The 18,693-nt window shown below is 44.9% G+C and overlaps 1 protein-coding gene across 4 annotated transcripts in view; it reads right to left on the reverse strand.

The window, feature by feature from the left end:
* Positions 1-12,691, reverse strand: part of FBXO21 (F-box protein 21) — a 49,028-nt gene extending 36,337 nt beyond the window's left edge. For all 4 annotated transcript variants that reach the window (XM_009181793.3, XM_003907221.4, XM_021922998.2 and 1 more), the window contains exons 1-3: positions 12,382-12,691; positions 11,401-11,536; positions 8,255-8,349 (exon numbers count right to left, since the gene is read on the reverse strand). In XM_009181793.3, coding sequence (XP_009180057.1) covers positions 8,255-8,349; positions 11,401-11,536; positions 12,382-12,620 — 470 coding nt within the window. In that variant the 5' untranslated portion in view covers positions 12,621-12,691. The remainder of the gene's footprint in view (positions 1-8,254; positions 8,350-11,400; positions 11,537-12,381) is intronic.
* Positions 12,692-18,693: the final 6,002 nt, after the last annotated feature.

Below are 18,693 nucleotides of genomic sequence, written 5' to 3' on the forward strand. Positions count from 1 at the left end.
CATCAGCATTTCTCTGTGTTGCAGCAATATCCTCCTACCTCGGCTTCCCGCTTCAGACCTGGCCCCTCCATTCTATCCTCAATACGGCAGCCAGAGCACTCCAGTAACATGTACAGTCATGTCACCCAATCCTCGACTCCAAGTCTCCAGCGGTTTCCCATCTTGCTCCAAGAAAAAGCCCAGTCCTAATGAGGACCTAAAAGGTCTCTTGAACTCTCGCCCCATTACCTCTCTGACCCCAATTCCTGCCACTCCCCCTCAGTCCAGCCACCCAAGCATTCCAGCTGTTCCTTTACTCTCCAGCGGGTGCTCACCTTAGTGCCCTGTTCCTTCTGCCTAGTACATTCTCCCCGGAGACTGTAGTCTGTTCTCACCTCCTCCTAGGTTTCAACTCAAATGTCCCCTTGAGTAAGGCCCCCTACATTATTTTAAATGGTACCACCTCACCATTCCCCTGCCTTCTTCCCCAATTATATTTCTCTATAGCATTTTTCATTTTCTAATGTAACCAATTTCTTATTTTTCTTAGTGCCTATCTTCCCAACTACAGTATAAGCCCCATGAAGGCAGGGATTTTTTTGTGTGTTGTTCACTGCTGTATCCCCAGTGCCTAGAATAGCGTTTGGCACATAGTAGATGTTCCATAACACTTGTTGAGTGAATAAAATTCTTCACCACATATCCCAAATATATATGGGGATTATAAGAAATAGGAGAGAGACAGTGATGAAACTTATCTGGCTGACATCATGAAGAAACAAACAACTTGCCAATCTTGAGGGAGGTCAATGAAAACCTGCAGAATGATCTATGTTTTATCTACTTTTTAATCTTTGAGTTGTACAACACATCAGCTAGAAAATTGTGTGAAACAAACAAGTAGCTTAATGAATCATTATAAGACACATTCCTGGATCTACCACTCTTGCCAAGACAGAAAATTTTGTGGCCAGCACGGTGGGTGGCTCACGCCTGTAATCCCAGCATTTTGGGAGGCCGAGGCGGGCGGATCACAAGGTCAGGAGATCGAGACCATCCTGGCTAACACAGTGACACCCCATCTCTACTAAAAATACAAAAAATTGGCCGGGCGTGGTGGTGGGCGCCTACAGTCCCAGCTACTCGAGAGGCTGAGGCAGGAGAATGGGGTGAACCTGGGAGGCAGAGCTTGCAGTGAGCCAAGATGGTGCCACTGCACTCCAGCCTGGGCGACAGAGGGAGACTCGTCTGAAAAAAAAAAAAAAAAAGAAAGAAAAAAGAAAACTTTGCAAACAGCCAAGAAGCCCTCTGGGGTCCCCCTCAACAATAATCACAAACCACACCTCTATGATTATCACTTTCTTGCTTTTCTCTTTAGTATTACCATGAAATATGCATCCCTAAACAGGCGAGTCTGTTTTGATGTCTTTTAAACTCTCTTAATCTACAGGATCCTCCTCCATCTTTTTTTCCCCTTGCAATTTATTTGTTGAAGAATCTGGGTTGTTACACCTGCAGTTTCCCATCATCTAGAATTTGCTGACTGTACCCACATGATGTAGTTTAACATGTTCTTCTGTCTTCTGATTGCCTGTAAATTGGATGTAGAAGCTACATGAGATACAGATTTCATTAATTTAGCAAGACAACTTCATAGAAGGTAGTGCATTCTCCCATCAGGAGGCAATAATGCCTGGGTGTCTCTTTTGTGATGTCAGCAGCACTGCTACGCAATGTCTTGATCTGTTAATTCATTTGACGTTACAAAGTGGTGACATTAGAATTCAACCAACCCTTCTTAATTCATTAGCTGTGATACTTCTATAAGGAAAAACCTCCATGGAAAAGGCAGGATAAATGCTGATATCTTCCATTTACAATTTTTCAAAATAATGATGTGGGTTTCTATTTATCCTTCAAAGGTGACCAATTGTTTTTAGTATGATTATGAACTCATCGAGCTAAGCATATTCGACGCATTTCAATCCATTCCTGTTATTATCCACACTGATGCTCAAACTGTCACATCTTTGGCCACTGGAAGCCTCTTCACATTGGTTCCTCAATACTTCCGACATAAAGTAGTGTCAGTTTTCTTACTATCTGGTTAGGTTTCCAGGATGCTCCAGGCTCATCTTTTAAAATCCTTGCATTGGACACAGAACCAGTCTTTCTTCAAAAACCCTGGCTTCTTTTGTGGAAAATGTTGTATCAAGATGACAATCTGGATACCAGGGAAGATCAATTCCACTAGGTTGGTTATTGTTTCTAGATCTTTTCAGTGGACACACCTAGGAAGCCTAGTGTTTATGTGCACGTATGTGTACATGTACATATGCACATGTACTTACATATACCTACATGCATTTAAACATAAAATATCTTTTGAGTTCATACTGACACTTCTAATTCAAAAATATATGGCTCTGACCTTCTATCTTATATCTATGTCTTCTTTATTTCGGGAGAATTCTGCTTCTCCAGGATATCACAGGTGATAAAATTAGAATATCACATTGTTATTCATTTACTTCATTCCACAGCTCTCTCTCATACACACACACCAGCCCTCAGAATAACAAGACTAATGTTCTTATCACTTTTGAGACGGAGTCTCGCTCTGTCGCCAGGCTGCAGCGCAGTGGTGTGATCTCGGCTCACTGCAATCTCTACCTACCGGGTTCAAGCTATTCTCCTGCCTCAGCCTCCCAAGTAGCTGGGATTACAGGCGGTGTCACCCCACCAAGCTAATTTTTTTTTAAAGTATTTTAGTGGAGACGGGGTTTCACCATGTTGGCCAGGATGGTCTCAATCTCCTGACCTCATGATCTGCCCACCTCAGCCTCCCAAAGTGCTGGGATTACTCATCACTTTTATGATTACCGAAAACAGGTAAATATTTTGCATATGTTCTCCCCCACTGTCCATTCATTTATTTAAACAGAGGCATTGTATTTATACTGACATATCCTACAGACATTACACATGCAATACTTTCTTCCCTAGAACCCTCATTTGAATTTAAATCGACAAATACATATTTAGTGCTCACTGCCCGTGTTTTTCTGTTTTGTTTTTTTTGGTGGGGGGTGGTGGGAGTGGTTTTTGGTCATTTGAAATTCATTTTCCAGGAGATTTCTCAGGAAGGACTGAAAAGTCACTGAATTCTTGTAAGTTGTTAAGTTTGTGTGTAGTCTTCATATCTGGAAGTCAGTTTGGCTGGATATAAAAATCCTTGGCTGACATTTTCCTTAGATCATTGAGTCTCTTAAATAAGTTATTTTTTCCTTTGGCATAAAAAATTCTGTTGAAAAGTCTGATGATATTCTCATTTTCTTTTCCTTATAAATGACTTTATCTTTTTTGCTTGGATGCTCAAAGGACTTTCCTGTCTTTAAAATCCAGCAATTTTACTAAAATATGTCTCAGTATTGGTCATTCTGGGATACTTTTCTTGGGTACAACGTATGCATTTATTTATCTATCTATCTATCTATCTATCTATCTATCTATCTATCTATCTATCTAATCCATCTATCTATTTATTTGAGACTGAGTCTCACTCTGTCACCCAGGGTGGGGTGCAGTGGCACAATCTCAGCTCACTGCAACCTCCGCCTCCCAGGTTCAAGCAATTCTCTTGCTTTAGCCTCTTGAGTAGCTGGGATTACAGGCGTGCCACGCCCGGCTAATTTTTTGTATTTTCAGTAGAGACGAGGTTTCTCCACGTTGGCCAGGCAGGTCTCGAACTCCTGACCTCAGGTGATCCGACCGCCTCAGCCTCCCAAAGTGCTGGGACTCCAGGTATGAGCCAGCGCGCCCGGCCCAGTGTATGCCCTTTTACTATGCTGTTTCTAATCTTTATTGTAGGGCATCCTCTTTTTTAAGACCACACAGCACATCATAAACACAAACTGATTTCCAACTGATGCTTTAGTATTTATGGAAACTACACTTTTTCCTTCCTATGCTTTCCATATCCAAACCACAAGCATTTGCCAGGAATGAATACAAATAGGGTCTTCCATGAAAACTGATATCCCAAAATATTTTTAAATGTGGGGTATTCTATCATTTAAAAACAATCTTGTTTGTTGGCTTGCACTTATAGTCCTAGCACTTTGGAAGGCCAAGGTGGGAGGATCACTTGAAGCCAAGAGTTCAAGACCAGCCTGGGCAACATAGTGAGACACTGTCTCTACCAAATAAAAATTAGCCAGGCATAATGGCACATGCCTATATCCTAGCTACTCAGGAGGCTGAGGCCGGAGGATCCCTTGAACCCAGGAGTTCAAGTTACAGTGAGCCATGACTGCACCACTGTACTCCAGCCTGGGCAACAGGATGAAACCCTGTCTCAAAAAATAAACAGGGCTGGGCATGGTGGCTCACACCTGTAATCCCAGCACATTGGGAGGCCAAAGCAAAAGGATCCTTTTTTTTTTTTTGAGACCAAGTCTGTCGCCCAGGCTGGAGTGCAGTGGCGCAATCTCGGCTTACTGCAACCTCAGTCTCCTGGCTTCAAGCACTTCTCCTGTCTCAGCCTCCCGAGTAGCCAGGATCACTGACCTCAAGTGATCAACCCGCCTCGGCCTCCCAAAATGCTGCGATTACAGGTGTGAGCCACCATGCCTGGCCGGGAAGATCTCTTGAGGCCAGGAGTTTAATACCTGCCTGGGCAACAAAGCAAGACTCTATCTATACAAAAAATAGAAAAAATTAGCCAGGTGTAATGGCAAGTGCCTGTAGTCCTAACTACACGGGAGGCTAAGGCAGGAGGATCACTTGAGCCCAGGGGTTTGATTCTGCAGTAAGCTATGATTGTGTCATGGCATTCCAGCCTGGGTGACAGAGTGAGACTCTGTTTCTAAAACAAACAATCCTTTTTTAAGGTCAAAATATATGTGTTGGGCCAAGGGGTAACCTATTCATATTTATTTCTAAAAAGACTATAATATATGTCTTTACCGGATATGCATTTTCATCACTTTTGGGAATCTGATACGTAAAATGGCAGTACTTCATTGTTGTTTAACACTTCTATTTTTTTTTTTTGAGACGGAGTTTCACTCTTGTTGCCCAGGCTGGAATGCAATGGTGTGATTTCAGCTCACTGTAACCTCCACCTCCCGCGCCTCCCGGGTTCAAGCAATTCTCTTGCCTAAGCCTCCCGAGTAGCTGGGATTATTGGTGCCTGCTACCAAGTCTGGCTAATTTTTGTATTTTTCTGTAGAGACAAGGTTTCACCACGTTGGCCAGGCTGGTCTCGAACTCCTGACCTCAGATGATCCACGGACTCAGCTTCCCAAAGTGCTGGGATTACAGGTGTGAGCCACTGTGCCTGGCCTATTTAATACTTTCTGAATAGAGCATTAAAGGGTTTTTTCCATGACTGCTAGCCATTAGGATTTGTTCTTCTGTGAATGCCATCCTCCTAACCTTTGTACGTTTTTCAGTATCTCTTGAGTTCTACTGACTTCATTCATGATCTCTTGGCCATATAGAAGTGTCTGCTCTTTCACCGCCTCCGCATTGTCATTCTTGGTTAAGGTGGTCTCCCAGACTACATGAAGTTCCCTATTTTCTTAAGGAATGTTCACTGTGATCACTTAAAAATTCAGTTGTTTAATCCTTTGGAAAAATGTTTGCGTATGATGCACGTTTTCCTTTCTTCCAGATGGATATTCAGTTATGTCCAGTACCATTTCTTTAAAAATCCATTTTTTCCCCTCTGAGTTTAAATATATTAAATTATCTTTTATTCTGGGATGCATCTGTCAATTATCCTCTGCTACTGATGCAGCTATTTTTATTGAATTACTGTGCTGTTTGGATTATAAGTAGCTTTCTAAGATGGCCTAATATCTAGTGATGCCAGTTTCCCATTACGATTACTAAAATATTGTTTTTTGGCTCTTCTTGTGAATTTAGTCTTCTGTATATATTTTATGACATCTAAATGAAAGAAAAGAAAAAAGCAAAACAACCCCCCCTTTTCACCACCCCCCAAAAGAAGACTTTGTTTGAATCCTAATTGGAATGACACTAGGTTTATATATTAATTTGGGGAGAACTGACATTTTTTGTGACAGTAAGTCTTCACATTCCAGGATATGCTATCTATTTTATGTCTTTCAATAACAACCTATAGTCTGAACTGGGAAACCCATTCCCAAGACTACTGCCTAGAAACATCACTCCTCACAGTGACACAAAATGGAAAAATAAAGTGGTTGTCCATCTATAGGAAAATCATGTAGACCGGGCACAGTGGCTCACGCCCATAATCTTAGCACTTTGAGAGGCCGAGACCGGCAGATCACCTGATATCAGGAGTTTGAGACCAGCCTGACCAACATGGTGAAACACTGTCTCTACTAAAAATACAAAATTAGCCGGGTGTGGTGGCGGGCACCTGTAATCCCAGCTACTCGGGAGGCTGAAGCAGGAGAATCTCTTCGACCCAGGAGGCAGAGGTTGCCAAGATCGTGCCACTACACTCCAGCCTGGGCAACAAGAGTGAAATTCCATCTCAAAAAAATAAAAATAAAAATAAGTAAATAAATTATGTAACGTACCACAGAAGAGTAAGTAGACATTAACAAAAGTGATTTTGATGTTTTACCCATTGAAGGGGATGGATTTCCATAACGTACTGTTGAATGAGAAAACACAATATAGAAAAGTACCTATTATGTGATCCCAATTTTGTGCAATAACGATCCCTTCCCATACTCATCACTGTCTGTCAGCATGAAGAATGCAACCTGGGCTGTTATCAAGAATTACAGAGGTGGCGGCAGGAAAGGCCAATGTAAACAGAGGGAATAGGGAGGAAAAAGGAAACAGCATAAATAAGAAAAAAACCCAGTCTGTACTAAACATCAAACCAAAACAACCAACAAAGTATGTATGAGGTCCCATTTATGTATTTAAAAGTACATATGCACATTAAAAAAACACAAGTCAGCTTTTATTTTTAAGACTGCACAATACTGACTACTAGATCATACTTCAATTCATTTATAGATAAACCAAAATAGAAATGGAAAAATGACCTCTGCATCTGAACTCATCCAAGGCCTAGAATAGTGACACATCTTACCTCTACCCACAGTTGTTCCACTGATAGATATTTCTCTCTCCTAAATCCCCTTTAAAAAACAACAGAAATATTTTATCCCTTGTTTGTGAGATATTTCGCAAAGATTCCTTTTAAGGAAGATGTTAAACTAGCATTCTTATCTCCCATCACTAGAAAGTTTTCGGAACTTTTAGAGCAGAAAGTCTTTTCCACAGGCAAGTTAGGCTGGAAGCGCAGTCATCTTTCAGGTAAAAACTGGAAATTAACCTTCACAGCAGAAAATAAAAGGCATATGAAATGTTAAGCAATAACCAAGAAATAAGGGGTTCTTCTTGATCAAGAGAGTCCCTAAGTACACAGTTTTCTGACTGGAAGATAAAAGAAAGGCTCACCCAAAGACCTACAGTGTTCAAAGACCAAAGTAAGATTATTTTGTACCACAATTCAGAAATTGTAAAAAATCATCCATTAAATTAAGACATGCCTAAGAAATTATTATTTTTAAATTAAAAGATTCGATTCATGATAGGCAAATTTGGTAGTAAGTGGAGAGGTAATAATGAAGGAAGCATGATTTCTATTACCAGAAAGTTTCTTTTTTTTTGAGACGAAGTGTCGCTCTTGTCCCCCAGTCTGGAGGGCAATGACACGATCTCGGCTCACTGCAACCTCCGCCTCCTGGGTTCAAGTGATTCTCCCGCTTCAGCCTCCCGAGTAGCTGGGATTACAGGTGCATACCACCACACCCAGCTAATTTTTTGTATTTTTTTAAGTAGAGATGGGGTTTCACCATGTTGGCCAGGCTGGTCTCGAACTCCTGACCTCAGACGATCCACCCGCTTCGGCCTCCCAAACTGCTGGGATTACAGGCGTGAGCCACCGTGCCCAGCCTATTACCAGAAGGTTTCTAAACAACACAACAGATACGAGGGTCCGGAGCACAGTATCTGACCCACAGTAGAGCTAAACATTAATTCCATTTTCTTTCCAAAAGGATTTTTGTAAGGTTTCTTTATATGTCAATTGTCTTGGTGTATCTATCTAATATACACAGAACTTTTCAAAACTGTAACTATGACCAGGCGTGAAATATTTGGAATCACATGTTCCAGGGTTTAGCCACACAGAAATTACAGCAATTTATTCTGGACTTATTAAAACAAACAAATCCCTGCTAAAGCTATGGCTTACCTTCCTTCCATATTTAGGATACACACCAGTTCATCCTCAAAAAAAATCTCTGGTCCTTCAAGGTTCTCAATGTCACTGAAGCCATTACAAGGAACCTATGAAGAAGACATATACAAGTAGGCCTCAATTATGAGTATTGATGCAACTGTCACTCTCACAAATTTGAGTTGAAATAAAGATGTCCACTACTAAAGACAGTGCTAACAGTTATTCTACACTACCTTGCACTACCAGTCATGGGTAGAAAATAACATAAAGTAACAATAATTTACTGAGATCTTCTTGTTATTTGCAATCAATTATGTTTTCATAGACTAGAATTTCTGAAACTGACAACTCAGAGTTCTAATGTAAAGAAAACTAGCTCTGGCCAGGCACAGTGGTTCCTGAGTGTAATCCCAGAACTTTGGGAGGCCAGGGCAGGCGGATAACCTGAGGGAAGGAGTTTGAGACCAGCCTGATCAACATGGTGAAACCCTGTCTCTACTAAAAATACAAAATTAGCCAGGCATGCCTGTAATCCCAGCTACTTGGGAGGCTGAGGCAGAAGAATCACTTGAACCCGGGAGGCAGAGGTTACAGTGAGCCGAGATTGCGCCATTGCACTCCAGCCTGGGCAACAAGAATGAAACTCTGTCTAAAAAAAAAAAAAAAGCAGCAGCAGCAGCCGGGTGTGATGGCTCATGCCTGTAATCGCAGCACTTTGGGAGGGCGAGGCAGGCAGATCACCTGAGATCGGGAGTTCGAGACCAGCCTGACCAACATGGAGGAAACTCTTTCTCTACTAAAAATACAAAATTAGCCAGGCATGGTGGTGCCTGTCTGTAATCCCAGCCACTCAGGAGGCTGAGGCAGGAGAATCGCTTGAACCCAGGAGGCAGAGGCTGCAGTGAGCTGAGATCGCGCCACTGCAATCCAGCCTGAACAAGGACTAGAACTACAAAATCTCCTAATGACTACTTCACATAGTCTATGCTGTACTCAACTAAGAGAAGAGGGCCCGGGAGGTAAGCCTAGTAGATCAGGCAGCTCCTGTAATCCACTGGGCATGTTTTCTCCTCTGTAAATTCAGGTGCAAATGGCTTTAAGGTTTTCTCAGTTAAGGCCTGGCGTGGTGGCTCACGCCTGTAATCCCAGCACTTTGGGAGGCTGAGGTGGGCGGATCACCTGAGGTTAGGAGTTCGAGACCAGCCTGACCAACATGGAGAAACCCCGTCTCTACTAAAAATACAAAATTAGCCGGGCATAGTGGTGCATGCCAGTAATCCCAGCTACTCGGGAGGCTGAGGCAGGAAAATCACTTGAACCTGGGAGGCAGAGGTTGCGGTGAGCCGAGATCACGCCATTGCACTCCAGCCTGGGCAACAAGAGTGAAACTCTGTCTCAAAAAAAAAAAAAAAAAAAAAATCTTCTCAGTTTAAAATTCTATGGCTTCTCTCAGTTTTCTTTTTGCAAGTAGCCAGAACATTTCAGGTCAACCTGTGTGCATTCCGAGAACACAGGAACACCAAGATCCTGGGCCAAAGCAATCACCCACCCACAGATTAATGTTAAGTATGCTCCCGCTGTGTTCAAAGTCCTTGACATACTTCTAATTAAGCAGTGGTACAGGGAAAGGGGGAGCTGAGGAAAAAACACAACAATCCATCATTATTACACAGAGGCACAGACTGTTCAAAACATACACAAAACCAGCTGGACTAGAGGAGGTTGCAGGCTCATAGTCCATGACCAATTGCACCAAACATAGCTAGTACCAAAATCTACGTATGTGCAAACACATTCAGATCAGCATTTACAATTTGTGATTACGAATGCTTTTAGCCAGGGCATGGCTTCTCCAAAGTATAATACAAATTTTGTTTATTCTAACACTAATAAATATTTATAGAAACCAATTACACTAAGGAAGGTCTATTTGTATTCTCCATAGGGGAAAACATTCAAATTTGTCCAAAGTTCAAATTTTCCCTTTCAAAACTTGAAAAGCCTTGAAAACATTTCAAATTATGAACTCCATTAACTAACAGTAAATAAAATTACAGAATCCAAAGGAGTCTTTAGTAAAAAAAGAGAAATAAATCAGATTGGCTCTATTTCTAGAACCCCAACCAGAAATAAATATCTAATAGTTTGTTGAACTCAAAACATTAGTGTGGATTATTTTCCAGAGTTACAAAAAGGGATGAGAACATACAGAAACTTCCGTGAGGCCTGGCATACGCCTGTAATCCCAACACTTTGGTTTGCCGAGGCCGGCGGATCACTTGAGGCCAGGAGTTCAAGACCAGCCTGACCAACATGGTGAAACCCCATCTCTACTAAAAATACAAAAATTATCCAGGTATGGTGGCACATGCCTGTAGTCCTGGCTACTCGGGAGACTGAGACATGAGAATTGCTTGAGCCCAGGAGCAGGAGGTTGCAGTGAGCTGAGATTGTGCCACTGCACTCCAGCCGGGGAGACAAAACAAGACTCTGTCTCAAAAAAAGAAAAAAGAAACTTCCATGAGACGTTTTGAAGAAAGAAAGAAAAAAAAAACCCAAAAAACCCACCATGTATTTCAGCAATATTAAAAAAAAACAAACAAAAACTTTTCAGGGATAATGAATGAAAGACAATTTATTTCAGGGACTAATAACTCTGATTTGTAGGTAGCTTTTAATCCTCTGTTACCTTAACAAATAATGCAGTTCACTACTGGTTAGAACCTGCAAAGCCAGAGAGAAGAACCACATTAATTTCGTCAACCCTTCTGGGAAAACAACCGGGAGAAATTTATAGTGTTCAATCATTGATGATTCCCCAAATAACGCAGGGGTTGCAAATAAAATCCGTTGAACCCACTTGAGAAATAATGCTGATCTGGACTCCGTCTACATTGTGCTGCGTGGGTCCCTCCCTGCTCCCTCCACCCCCATTCTCTCTCTGGCTTTAGAAAAGTAAAGCTGGCACAGACAAACGGCTTCGTGTTGTTGGATAGGAGGAAAAGGACACAATGACTCTTGCAGCCATCTAAGTGAGTAAGGGATTGTGAGAGCATTGAAAAGGGAGATACGAAAAAGAGCTGGATGAGCTCATGCCTGCAGACCCAGACACATACACCAGCAGGCCAAAGCTTAGAGCCACATCAACAGATCCTTACGTGCTCTGAAAAGAACCTCTTTGAGAACGAGGCTACAATCTTCCGAGCTTCCAACCCAGCTTTTTGCCGAACTTTATACTCTTCCAACCAATTGACGTAGTCGGTGGGGCTGTAGTGTTTCATAAGGGAAGGCCACCTACGAGGAGAGAAACACCCCCTCAGCTTTACAGAGACTCAAAGGCAGGCGGCCACGAATCCAAGGCAGCCTTGGAAACAGGGACAGCAGCGGGGTCCCGTGGTAAGAGGGACCCCGGCGAGGGACCTAGTTCAAAACCCCACCGGCATTCACTCACTCACTCCTGGTGTGACCTTGGCGTAGCGGCATGAATGATGTCTCCATTCCCCATCTCTAAAATGGGGACAGTTGTAATAACAATAATAATAATGACAATGACAGTGAGTATTCATTGAGCGCCTCCTAGAAGCCGGGGCCCTGCGTGCGTGCCTCCCGCACATCATCTAATTTAATAACCACGGTGAAAGGTCTAATGATCACCACCACTCAAAGTCTATGAACGAGGCTCAAAAAAAGGGAAGTCGCTCCCCCCAAGGTCACAGAGGGAGTGTGCAGGGCCAGATTTCATCCCGGGGCCACGCTGAAATCTGTGCCGTCCACAACCAGCCCGGGGATGCTGCGCCCGCCCGATCGATGCATCACTGGGTCCATGTAAACATTTCAGCCCGGAGTCGGGCACAAAAGAAGCGCGCAAAAGGGACGAGCCGCGCCGCCGCCAGCGTCACCCTTGACCGAGGGCCCGGCTACGAGGCGCTCACAGATGCGCCATTTGGGGACCCGGGGGTCCGCCTGGCGTGGCCCCGCAGGGTCCGGGGCCTGGAGGCCTTTGTCTGTCTGTCCGCGGGAAGGGGTCCGGGGTGGGGTTCGCGCTCGGGGCGGCCGCGGGGAGCGAGCGGGGCGGCTGCCCGGCCCCGGGGGGCGCGGGGCGGTGGGCGCGCAGCCGGGGCGCGGGGCTGCTGGCTCACCTCACCCGGAACTGCTCCTTCCACACCTTCCCGCTGCTCTGGCACAGCTCGCGCAGCCGCCGGCAGGTGCTGGAGACACGGCCGATGTCGGCGGCCGTCAGCGAGCCGCAGCACAGGATGTACTCCAGCACCTCACCCGGCAGGTTGACCAGGCAGCTGAGGCCCGCTACCTCCGGCGCGGCCTCCTCCGCTAGCGCCGGCACCACCTCCATAGCGTTGTCGACTGCTGCCGCCGCCATCTTGTCCGCGTACCTGGGGCCGCGCGCGCGCGCGCGCGAGAGAGGGTCGGGGAGCCCCGCCTGGCCCCGCCTACTGGTCTTGGGGGCGAGTCCTGTGATCGCTCCGCCCACCCGCGGGCCACACCTCCCCTGCATCAGCCGGGGTCCGCGCGGGTGGAAGCGCCGAAAAAGGGAGGACATAATTGCACTCTGTGCTTGGAGCCGGCAGCGCAAGCCGCCTCTAGTCTGGGACAACAATAGTAGCATTGATTCTTTTAAACGTAATTAATGTTTAAAATTAACAAATAAAAATGGTATCTATTCTTACGCGTGCTGAGCACTTTCTGTGCGCACTGGACCTTCCCCAATTAACCTACGAACTTTCTCCTCATATTACAAACGGGGAAACTGAGGTTCGGAGAGTGAGAGGGCTTGCTCAGGACCCCTTGACTTGGATTTTTTATTTTTTCCCGCTTTCGGACGGAGTCTCGCTCTCGCCCAGGCTGGAGGGCAGTGCTGCTATCTGTAATTAGTGTTTAAAATTAACAAAAATGGTATCTATTCTCACGCGTGCTGAGCGCTTTCTGTGAGCATTGAACCTTCCTCATTTACCCTAGGAACTATCTTTCTCGCCATATTACAGACGGGGAAACTGAGGTTCAGAGAGTGAGAGGACTTGCTCAGGATGCCTTGTCTTGGATTTTTTTTTTTTCCTTTGGGACGGAGTCTCGCTCTCGCCCAAGTTGGAGTGCAGTGGCGCTATCTCGGCTCACTACAACCTCTGCCTCCCGGTTTCAAGCGATTCTCTTGCCTCAGCCTCCCGAGTGGATGGGATTACAGGCGCGCGCCGCCACGCCCAGCTAGTTTTTGCATTTTTACTTTTTTTTTTTTTTTTTTGAGACGAGTCTCACGAGCCACCCAGGTTGGAGTGCAGTGGCCGCGATCTCGGCTCACTTCAACCTCCACCTCCCTGGTTCAAGCAATTCTCCTGCCTCAGCCTCCCTAGTAGCTGGGATTACAGGCGCCCGCCACCACGGCAGGCTAATTTTTGAATTTTTAGTAGAGACAGGGTTTCACCATGTTGGCCAGGCTGGTATTGAACTCCTGACCTCAAATGATCCGCCCACCTCAGCCTCCCAAAGTGCTGGGATTACAGGCGTGAGCCACCGCGCCCGACCCCTTGTCTTGGACTCTATTTCAGATCTGCTTGACTTTTGCTTGTCGGTAATCTTAACCATATGATGTAATAATAACAATATTCTTGAGTGAGTGCTATGGGAAGCCCTCTATGATAGCGTAGGGGAGTAATAATAATCCTCAAATCTGTGCCCTGATTTTAGGCTAATAGAGGGCAGGCAGAGAGCTCTCCTGTACTGGTTTCTTAATTGTTTCCAGCTCAACAGTCCTTCATATTTGGGGGAGCATAGTCTGACCTCCCACAATAGGTACCACAGTTATACCTACCTATTCTACAGAAAAGGTAAAGTTCCTCCAGGTGGCAGTCACTGGTTCAAAGTCACAGAGACAAAAGTGCTAGAGCCTGGATTTGAGTCTTCAACGCAGGAGTTATCACTCAGGATTGGGTGGGTAGTCTCAGGATCTGCACATTAAAAAAAAAAAAGTTTAGTTCAGTGCCAAAGCCCTGCGTCGTGTGCCCTGGGGATACAGGGGTGAGAAAAATGAAGTATTTGCTCCAAAACCTCAAAGTCCAATTACATTTAGAAGGATCTGTTGTTAGTACATGGAGGCTTCAATGAAGTACTCCCGGCAACTTGGAAATCAACTGGATATTGGTTTTTGTTTGTTTGTTTGTTTTTTGAGACAGAGTCTCTCTCTGTCGCCCAAGCTGGAGTGCAATGGCATGATCTCGGCTCCCTGCAACTTTGGCCTCCAGGGTTCAAGAGATTCTTCTGCCTCAGCCTCCCAAGTAGCTTACAGGTGCATGCCACCATGCCTGGCTAATTTTTGTATTTTTGTAGATACAGAGTTTCACCATGTTGGCAAGGCTGATCTTGAACTCCTGACCTCATGATCCACCCGCCTCGGCCTCCCAAAGTGCTGGGATTACAGGTGTGAGCCACCGTGCCTCACCTGGATATGGGTTTACTTTGGGGAGATGGAAATGTTTTGGAACTAGATAGAGGTGGTGGTGGTGGTTGCACAGCATTGGGAATATACTAAATGCCACTGAATTGTTCTCTTTAAAATGATTGAATTTTACCAGCATGGTGGCTTAAACCCGTAGTTCCAGTTACTCTGGAGCCTGAGGTGGGAGGATCACTTGAGCCTAGGAGTTCAAGGTTGCAGTGAACTATGACTACACCACTGCACTCCAGCCTGGGCGACAGAGCAAGACAAGACAAGGTCTCTGTGACTCCACTGTCTCCCGGTTCTCCTCTCATCTCTGGGACTGCACCTTCTCTGTCTTCTTTGCAACCACCCAGATGTTACATGTTGTGGTATCTTGGGCCTCAGCAAGCCCTCTTCTTTCACTGTCTTGCCTCTGTCCACAACTCAAATGACGATCCAAATCCAAATGAAATATCCACATTTCTCTCTCCTGCCCCACCCACTCCTCTGGGATCTAGTCTGGCTTAGCCTGCTCACCTGCCATTCCCTTTAGGCCCTTCAAACTCAACTTATCCAGGAGGGAACTCAAGATCTTTCTTCTCTACTTTACCTTGTCTTCTCTTAGTAGTTCCTGCCTTAGGAAGCGCTACTCATTCATCCACTCCTGTAAAACATGAACTTGTCACCATCCTTGCTACCTCTGTCTCCCTCACCATCCATAACCAAATGCCCAATAGAGGTTAATTTCTGTACGCCTCAGTTTCCTAATCTATAAAATGGGGATAACAATCAATCTTCCTACTAAATAAGACATATACATCAGTTAGTATTGCTGTGTAACAAATAAACCCAAATTTAATGACTGCTCTGTTTTTGGCAGTGTGGGTACAAAGGTGAACAGGGTAAAGTCACAAATGCCCTGGTCATAGAGCTGAGATGTTAGCGTAGGTGACAGCAGATACTGCTAATACTATCAGGATTCATCAGTGCTATCCTTAGGCAGTGATAAGCACTGGGAAGAAAGAGATAAAGCAGAGGAAGAATATGGATAATGTGTACAGTGGCAGTCTCTTTTTTCTTTTCTTTCTTTCTTTCTTCTTTCTTTCCTTTCTCTTTCTTTTCTTTCTTTCTTTCATCTTTCTTTTTCTTTCTCTCTCTCTCTCTTTTTTCTTTTCTTTTTCTTTTTCTTTTTTTTTGACAGAGTTTTTCTCTTGTCACCCAGGCTGGAGTGAAGTGGCATGATCTCTGCTCACTGCAACCTCCACCTCCCGGGTTCAAGTGATTCTCCTGCTTCAGCCTCCCAAGTAGCTGGAATTACAGACATGTGCCACCATACCCAGCTAATTTTATATTTTTAGTAGAGATGGGGTTTCACCATGTTGGCCAGGCTGGTCTGGAATTCCTGACCTCAGGTGATCCACCCACTTTGGCTTCCCAAAATGCTGGGATTACAGACGTAAACCAACACGCCTGGCCTTCTCTCTCTCTTTCCTTCCTTCCTTCCTTCCTTCCTTCCTTCCTTCCTTCCTTCCTTCCTTCCTTCCTTCCTTCCTTCCTTCCTTCCTTTCTTTCTTTTTCTTTCTTTCTTCCTTTCTTTTTTTCTTTCTTCCTTCCTTCCTTCCTCCCTTCCTTCCTTCTTTCTTTTCTCTTTTCTTTCTTCTTTCTTTCTTTCTCTCTTCTTTGTTTCTTTCTTCTTTCTTTCTTTCTTCTTTCTTTCTTTTTTTTTTGAGATGGAGTTTCACTCTTGTTGCCCGGGCTGGAGTTCAATGGACGGATCTTGGCTCACCGCAACCTCTGCCTCCCAGGTTCAAGTGATTCTCCTGCCTCAGCCTCCAGAGTAGCTGGGATTACAGGCATGCGCCACCACACCTGGCTAATTTTGGGTTTTTAGTAGAGATGGGGTTTCTCCATGTTGGTCAGGCTGGTCTCGAATTCTAGACCTCAGGTCATCCGCCCGCCTTGGCCTCCCAAAGTGCTGGGATTATAGGCATAAGTCACCATGCCCGGTCTCTTTTTTTCTTTTTCTTTTTTTTTTTTTTGAGAGAGGGTTTCAGTCTGTCATCCAGGTTGGAGTACAGTGGTGTCATCTCAGCTCACTGCAACCTCTGCTCCCGGGTTCAAGGCAGCCTCCCACCTTAGGATCCTGAGTAGCTGGGACTGCAGGCGCACACCACCACACCTGGCTGATTTCTGCAATTTTTTATGTAGAGACAGGGTTTCACCTTGTTGTCCAGGCTGGTCTCCAACTCCTGAACTCCCACCTCGGCCTCCCAAAGTGCTGGAATTATGGGTATGAGCCACGGCACCCAGCCTTCTTTTTCTTTTTTTTTTTTTTTTAACTTAAATTGTTTTCCTTGATCTATATTTGCAATTTGAAATAGAAGTTTGGCACAAACACACACTCATGCCAGTCTGGGGGGAGAGGGCTAGGGACAAGATCACTTGGCAGCAGGGCTGGTACCCCAGATGCTTAGGATGGCAGGAGGGGGAACCCAAACCCTCACCCAGCCCCTCCCACCTTGGGGTCCATGAAATGTTTAGCAGTAGAAAAGGAAGTATGGGATATTGGTGAGAGTGTCCAGAGCCCGATGGGATTGTATAAAAGAATGGCACATACACAAAATATTTATGTACCTGTCAAAAGGACAGAAGATATAATTGCAAACACAAAATTTCTCAAGGAAATTCTCCAAGAAAGGAAGAAGGGAAATGAGTCTCTTTCCTTTTCGGCATAGGGAAAACTGTGTTTTTAAATTTCCCCTAGGATATCCTTCTGCTGAACTGGCCTCATGCCCTGATTATATCCAGCTGGTTCCCCAACCCTAGTTGAACCTAATTGGGGTCCACTTGCCCTGCACAGCAAAGCCAAACACTGACATTGGGATTGCAGCGAGGGAAAGTGAGGCATTTATTGCAGGGCCCCAATCAAGGAGAATTGGGCAGCTCATGGTTTAAGACCCACACTCTCTGATGGCTTACAGGGAGTTTGTTTTTTATTTTTGAGACGGAGTCTTGCTCTGTTGCTCAGGCTGGAGTGTAATGGCGCTATCTCAGCTCACTGTAACAACTTCTGCCTCCTAGATTCAAGCAATTCTCCTACTTCTCAGCCTCCTGAGTAGCTGGGATTACAAGCATGCGCCACCACACCCAGCTAATTTTTGTATTTTTAGTAGAGACGGAGTTTCACCATGTTGGCCAGGCTGGTCTTGAACTCCTGAGCTCAGGTGATCCACCTGCCTTGGCCTCCCAAAGTGCTGGGATTACAGGAGTGAGCCACTGCACCTGGCCACAGGTAAGAGTTTTTAAAGGCAAGGAGACAGAGGTTACAGGGAAAACCATAAATCAATTACATGCAGGCTATCCATTGGTTTGACCTAAAAAGGCAGGACATTTGGAAACAGAGGCCCACAGGTCATAGGTGGATTCAAAGGTTTTTTTTTTTTTGAAATGGAGCCTCACTTTGTCACCAGGCTGGAGTGCAGTGGCACGATTTGAGCTCACTGCAACCTCTGCCTCCTGGGTTCAAGTGATTCTCCTGCCTCAGTCTCCTGAGTAGCTGGGACTACAGGCTCAAGCCACCACACCCAGCTAATTTTTTGTAGTTTTAGTAGAGACGGGGTTTCACCATGTTGTTCAGGATGGTCTCGATCTCTTGACCTTGTGAGCCGCCCGTCTCGGCTTCCCAAAGTGCTGGGATTACAGGTGTGAGCCACTACGCCTGGCCCTGGATTCAAAGATTTTTTGAGTTGTGATTAATTAAGGAGGCGAAGCTTTGTCTAAAAAATTGAGATTAGCAGTAAAGAATGTTAGCTCTGTCGGTGGCTGTGATCTCCTTTAGACCTCACAGGAAGAAATTTAGAACAAAAAACAGTGGTCAGAGTTCAGTCCTCTGTTTCTCTTAATATGAGGTCTACGGCCAGTGGGTCTGTTTGGTGGGGGTCTGGGATCCTGAAAAACAACCCACAGACATATGTTAAGACACTATCCTTAGTTTCTGTAAGCGAACCAGACATCCCATCATTCT

This window comes from Papio anubis, chromosome 9, assembly GCF_008728515.1.
Source record: "Papio anubis isolate 15944 chromosome 9, Panubis1.0, whole genome shotgun sequence".
Lineage (NCBI taxonomy): Eukaryota > Metazoa > Chordata > Mammalia > Primates > Cercopithecidae > Papio > Papio anubis.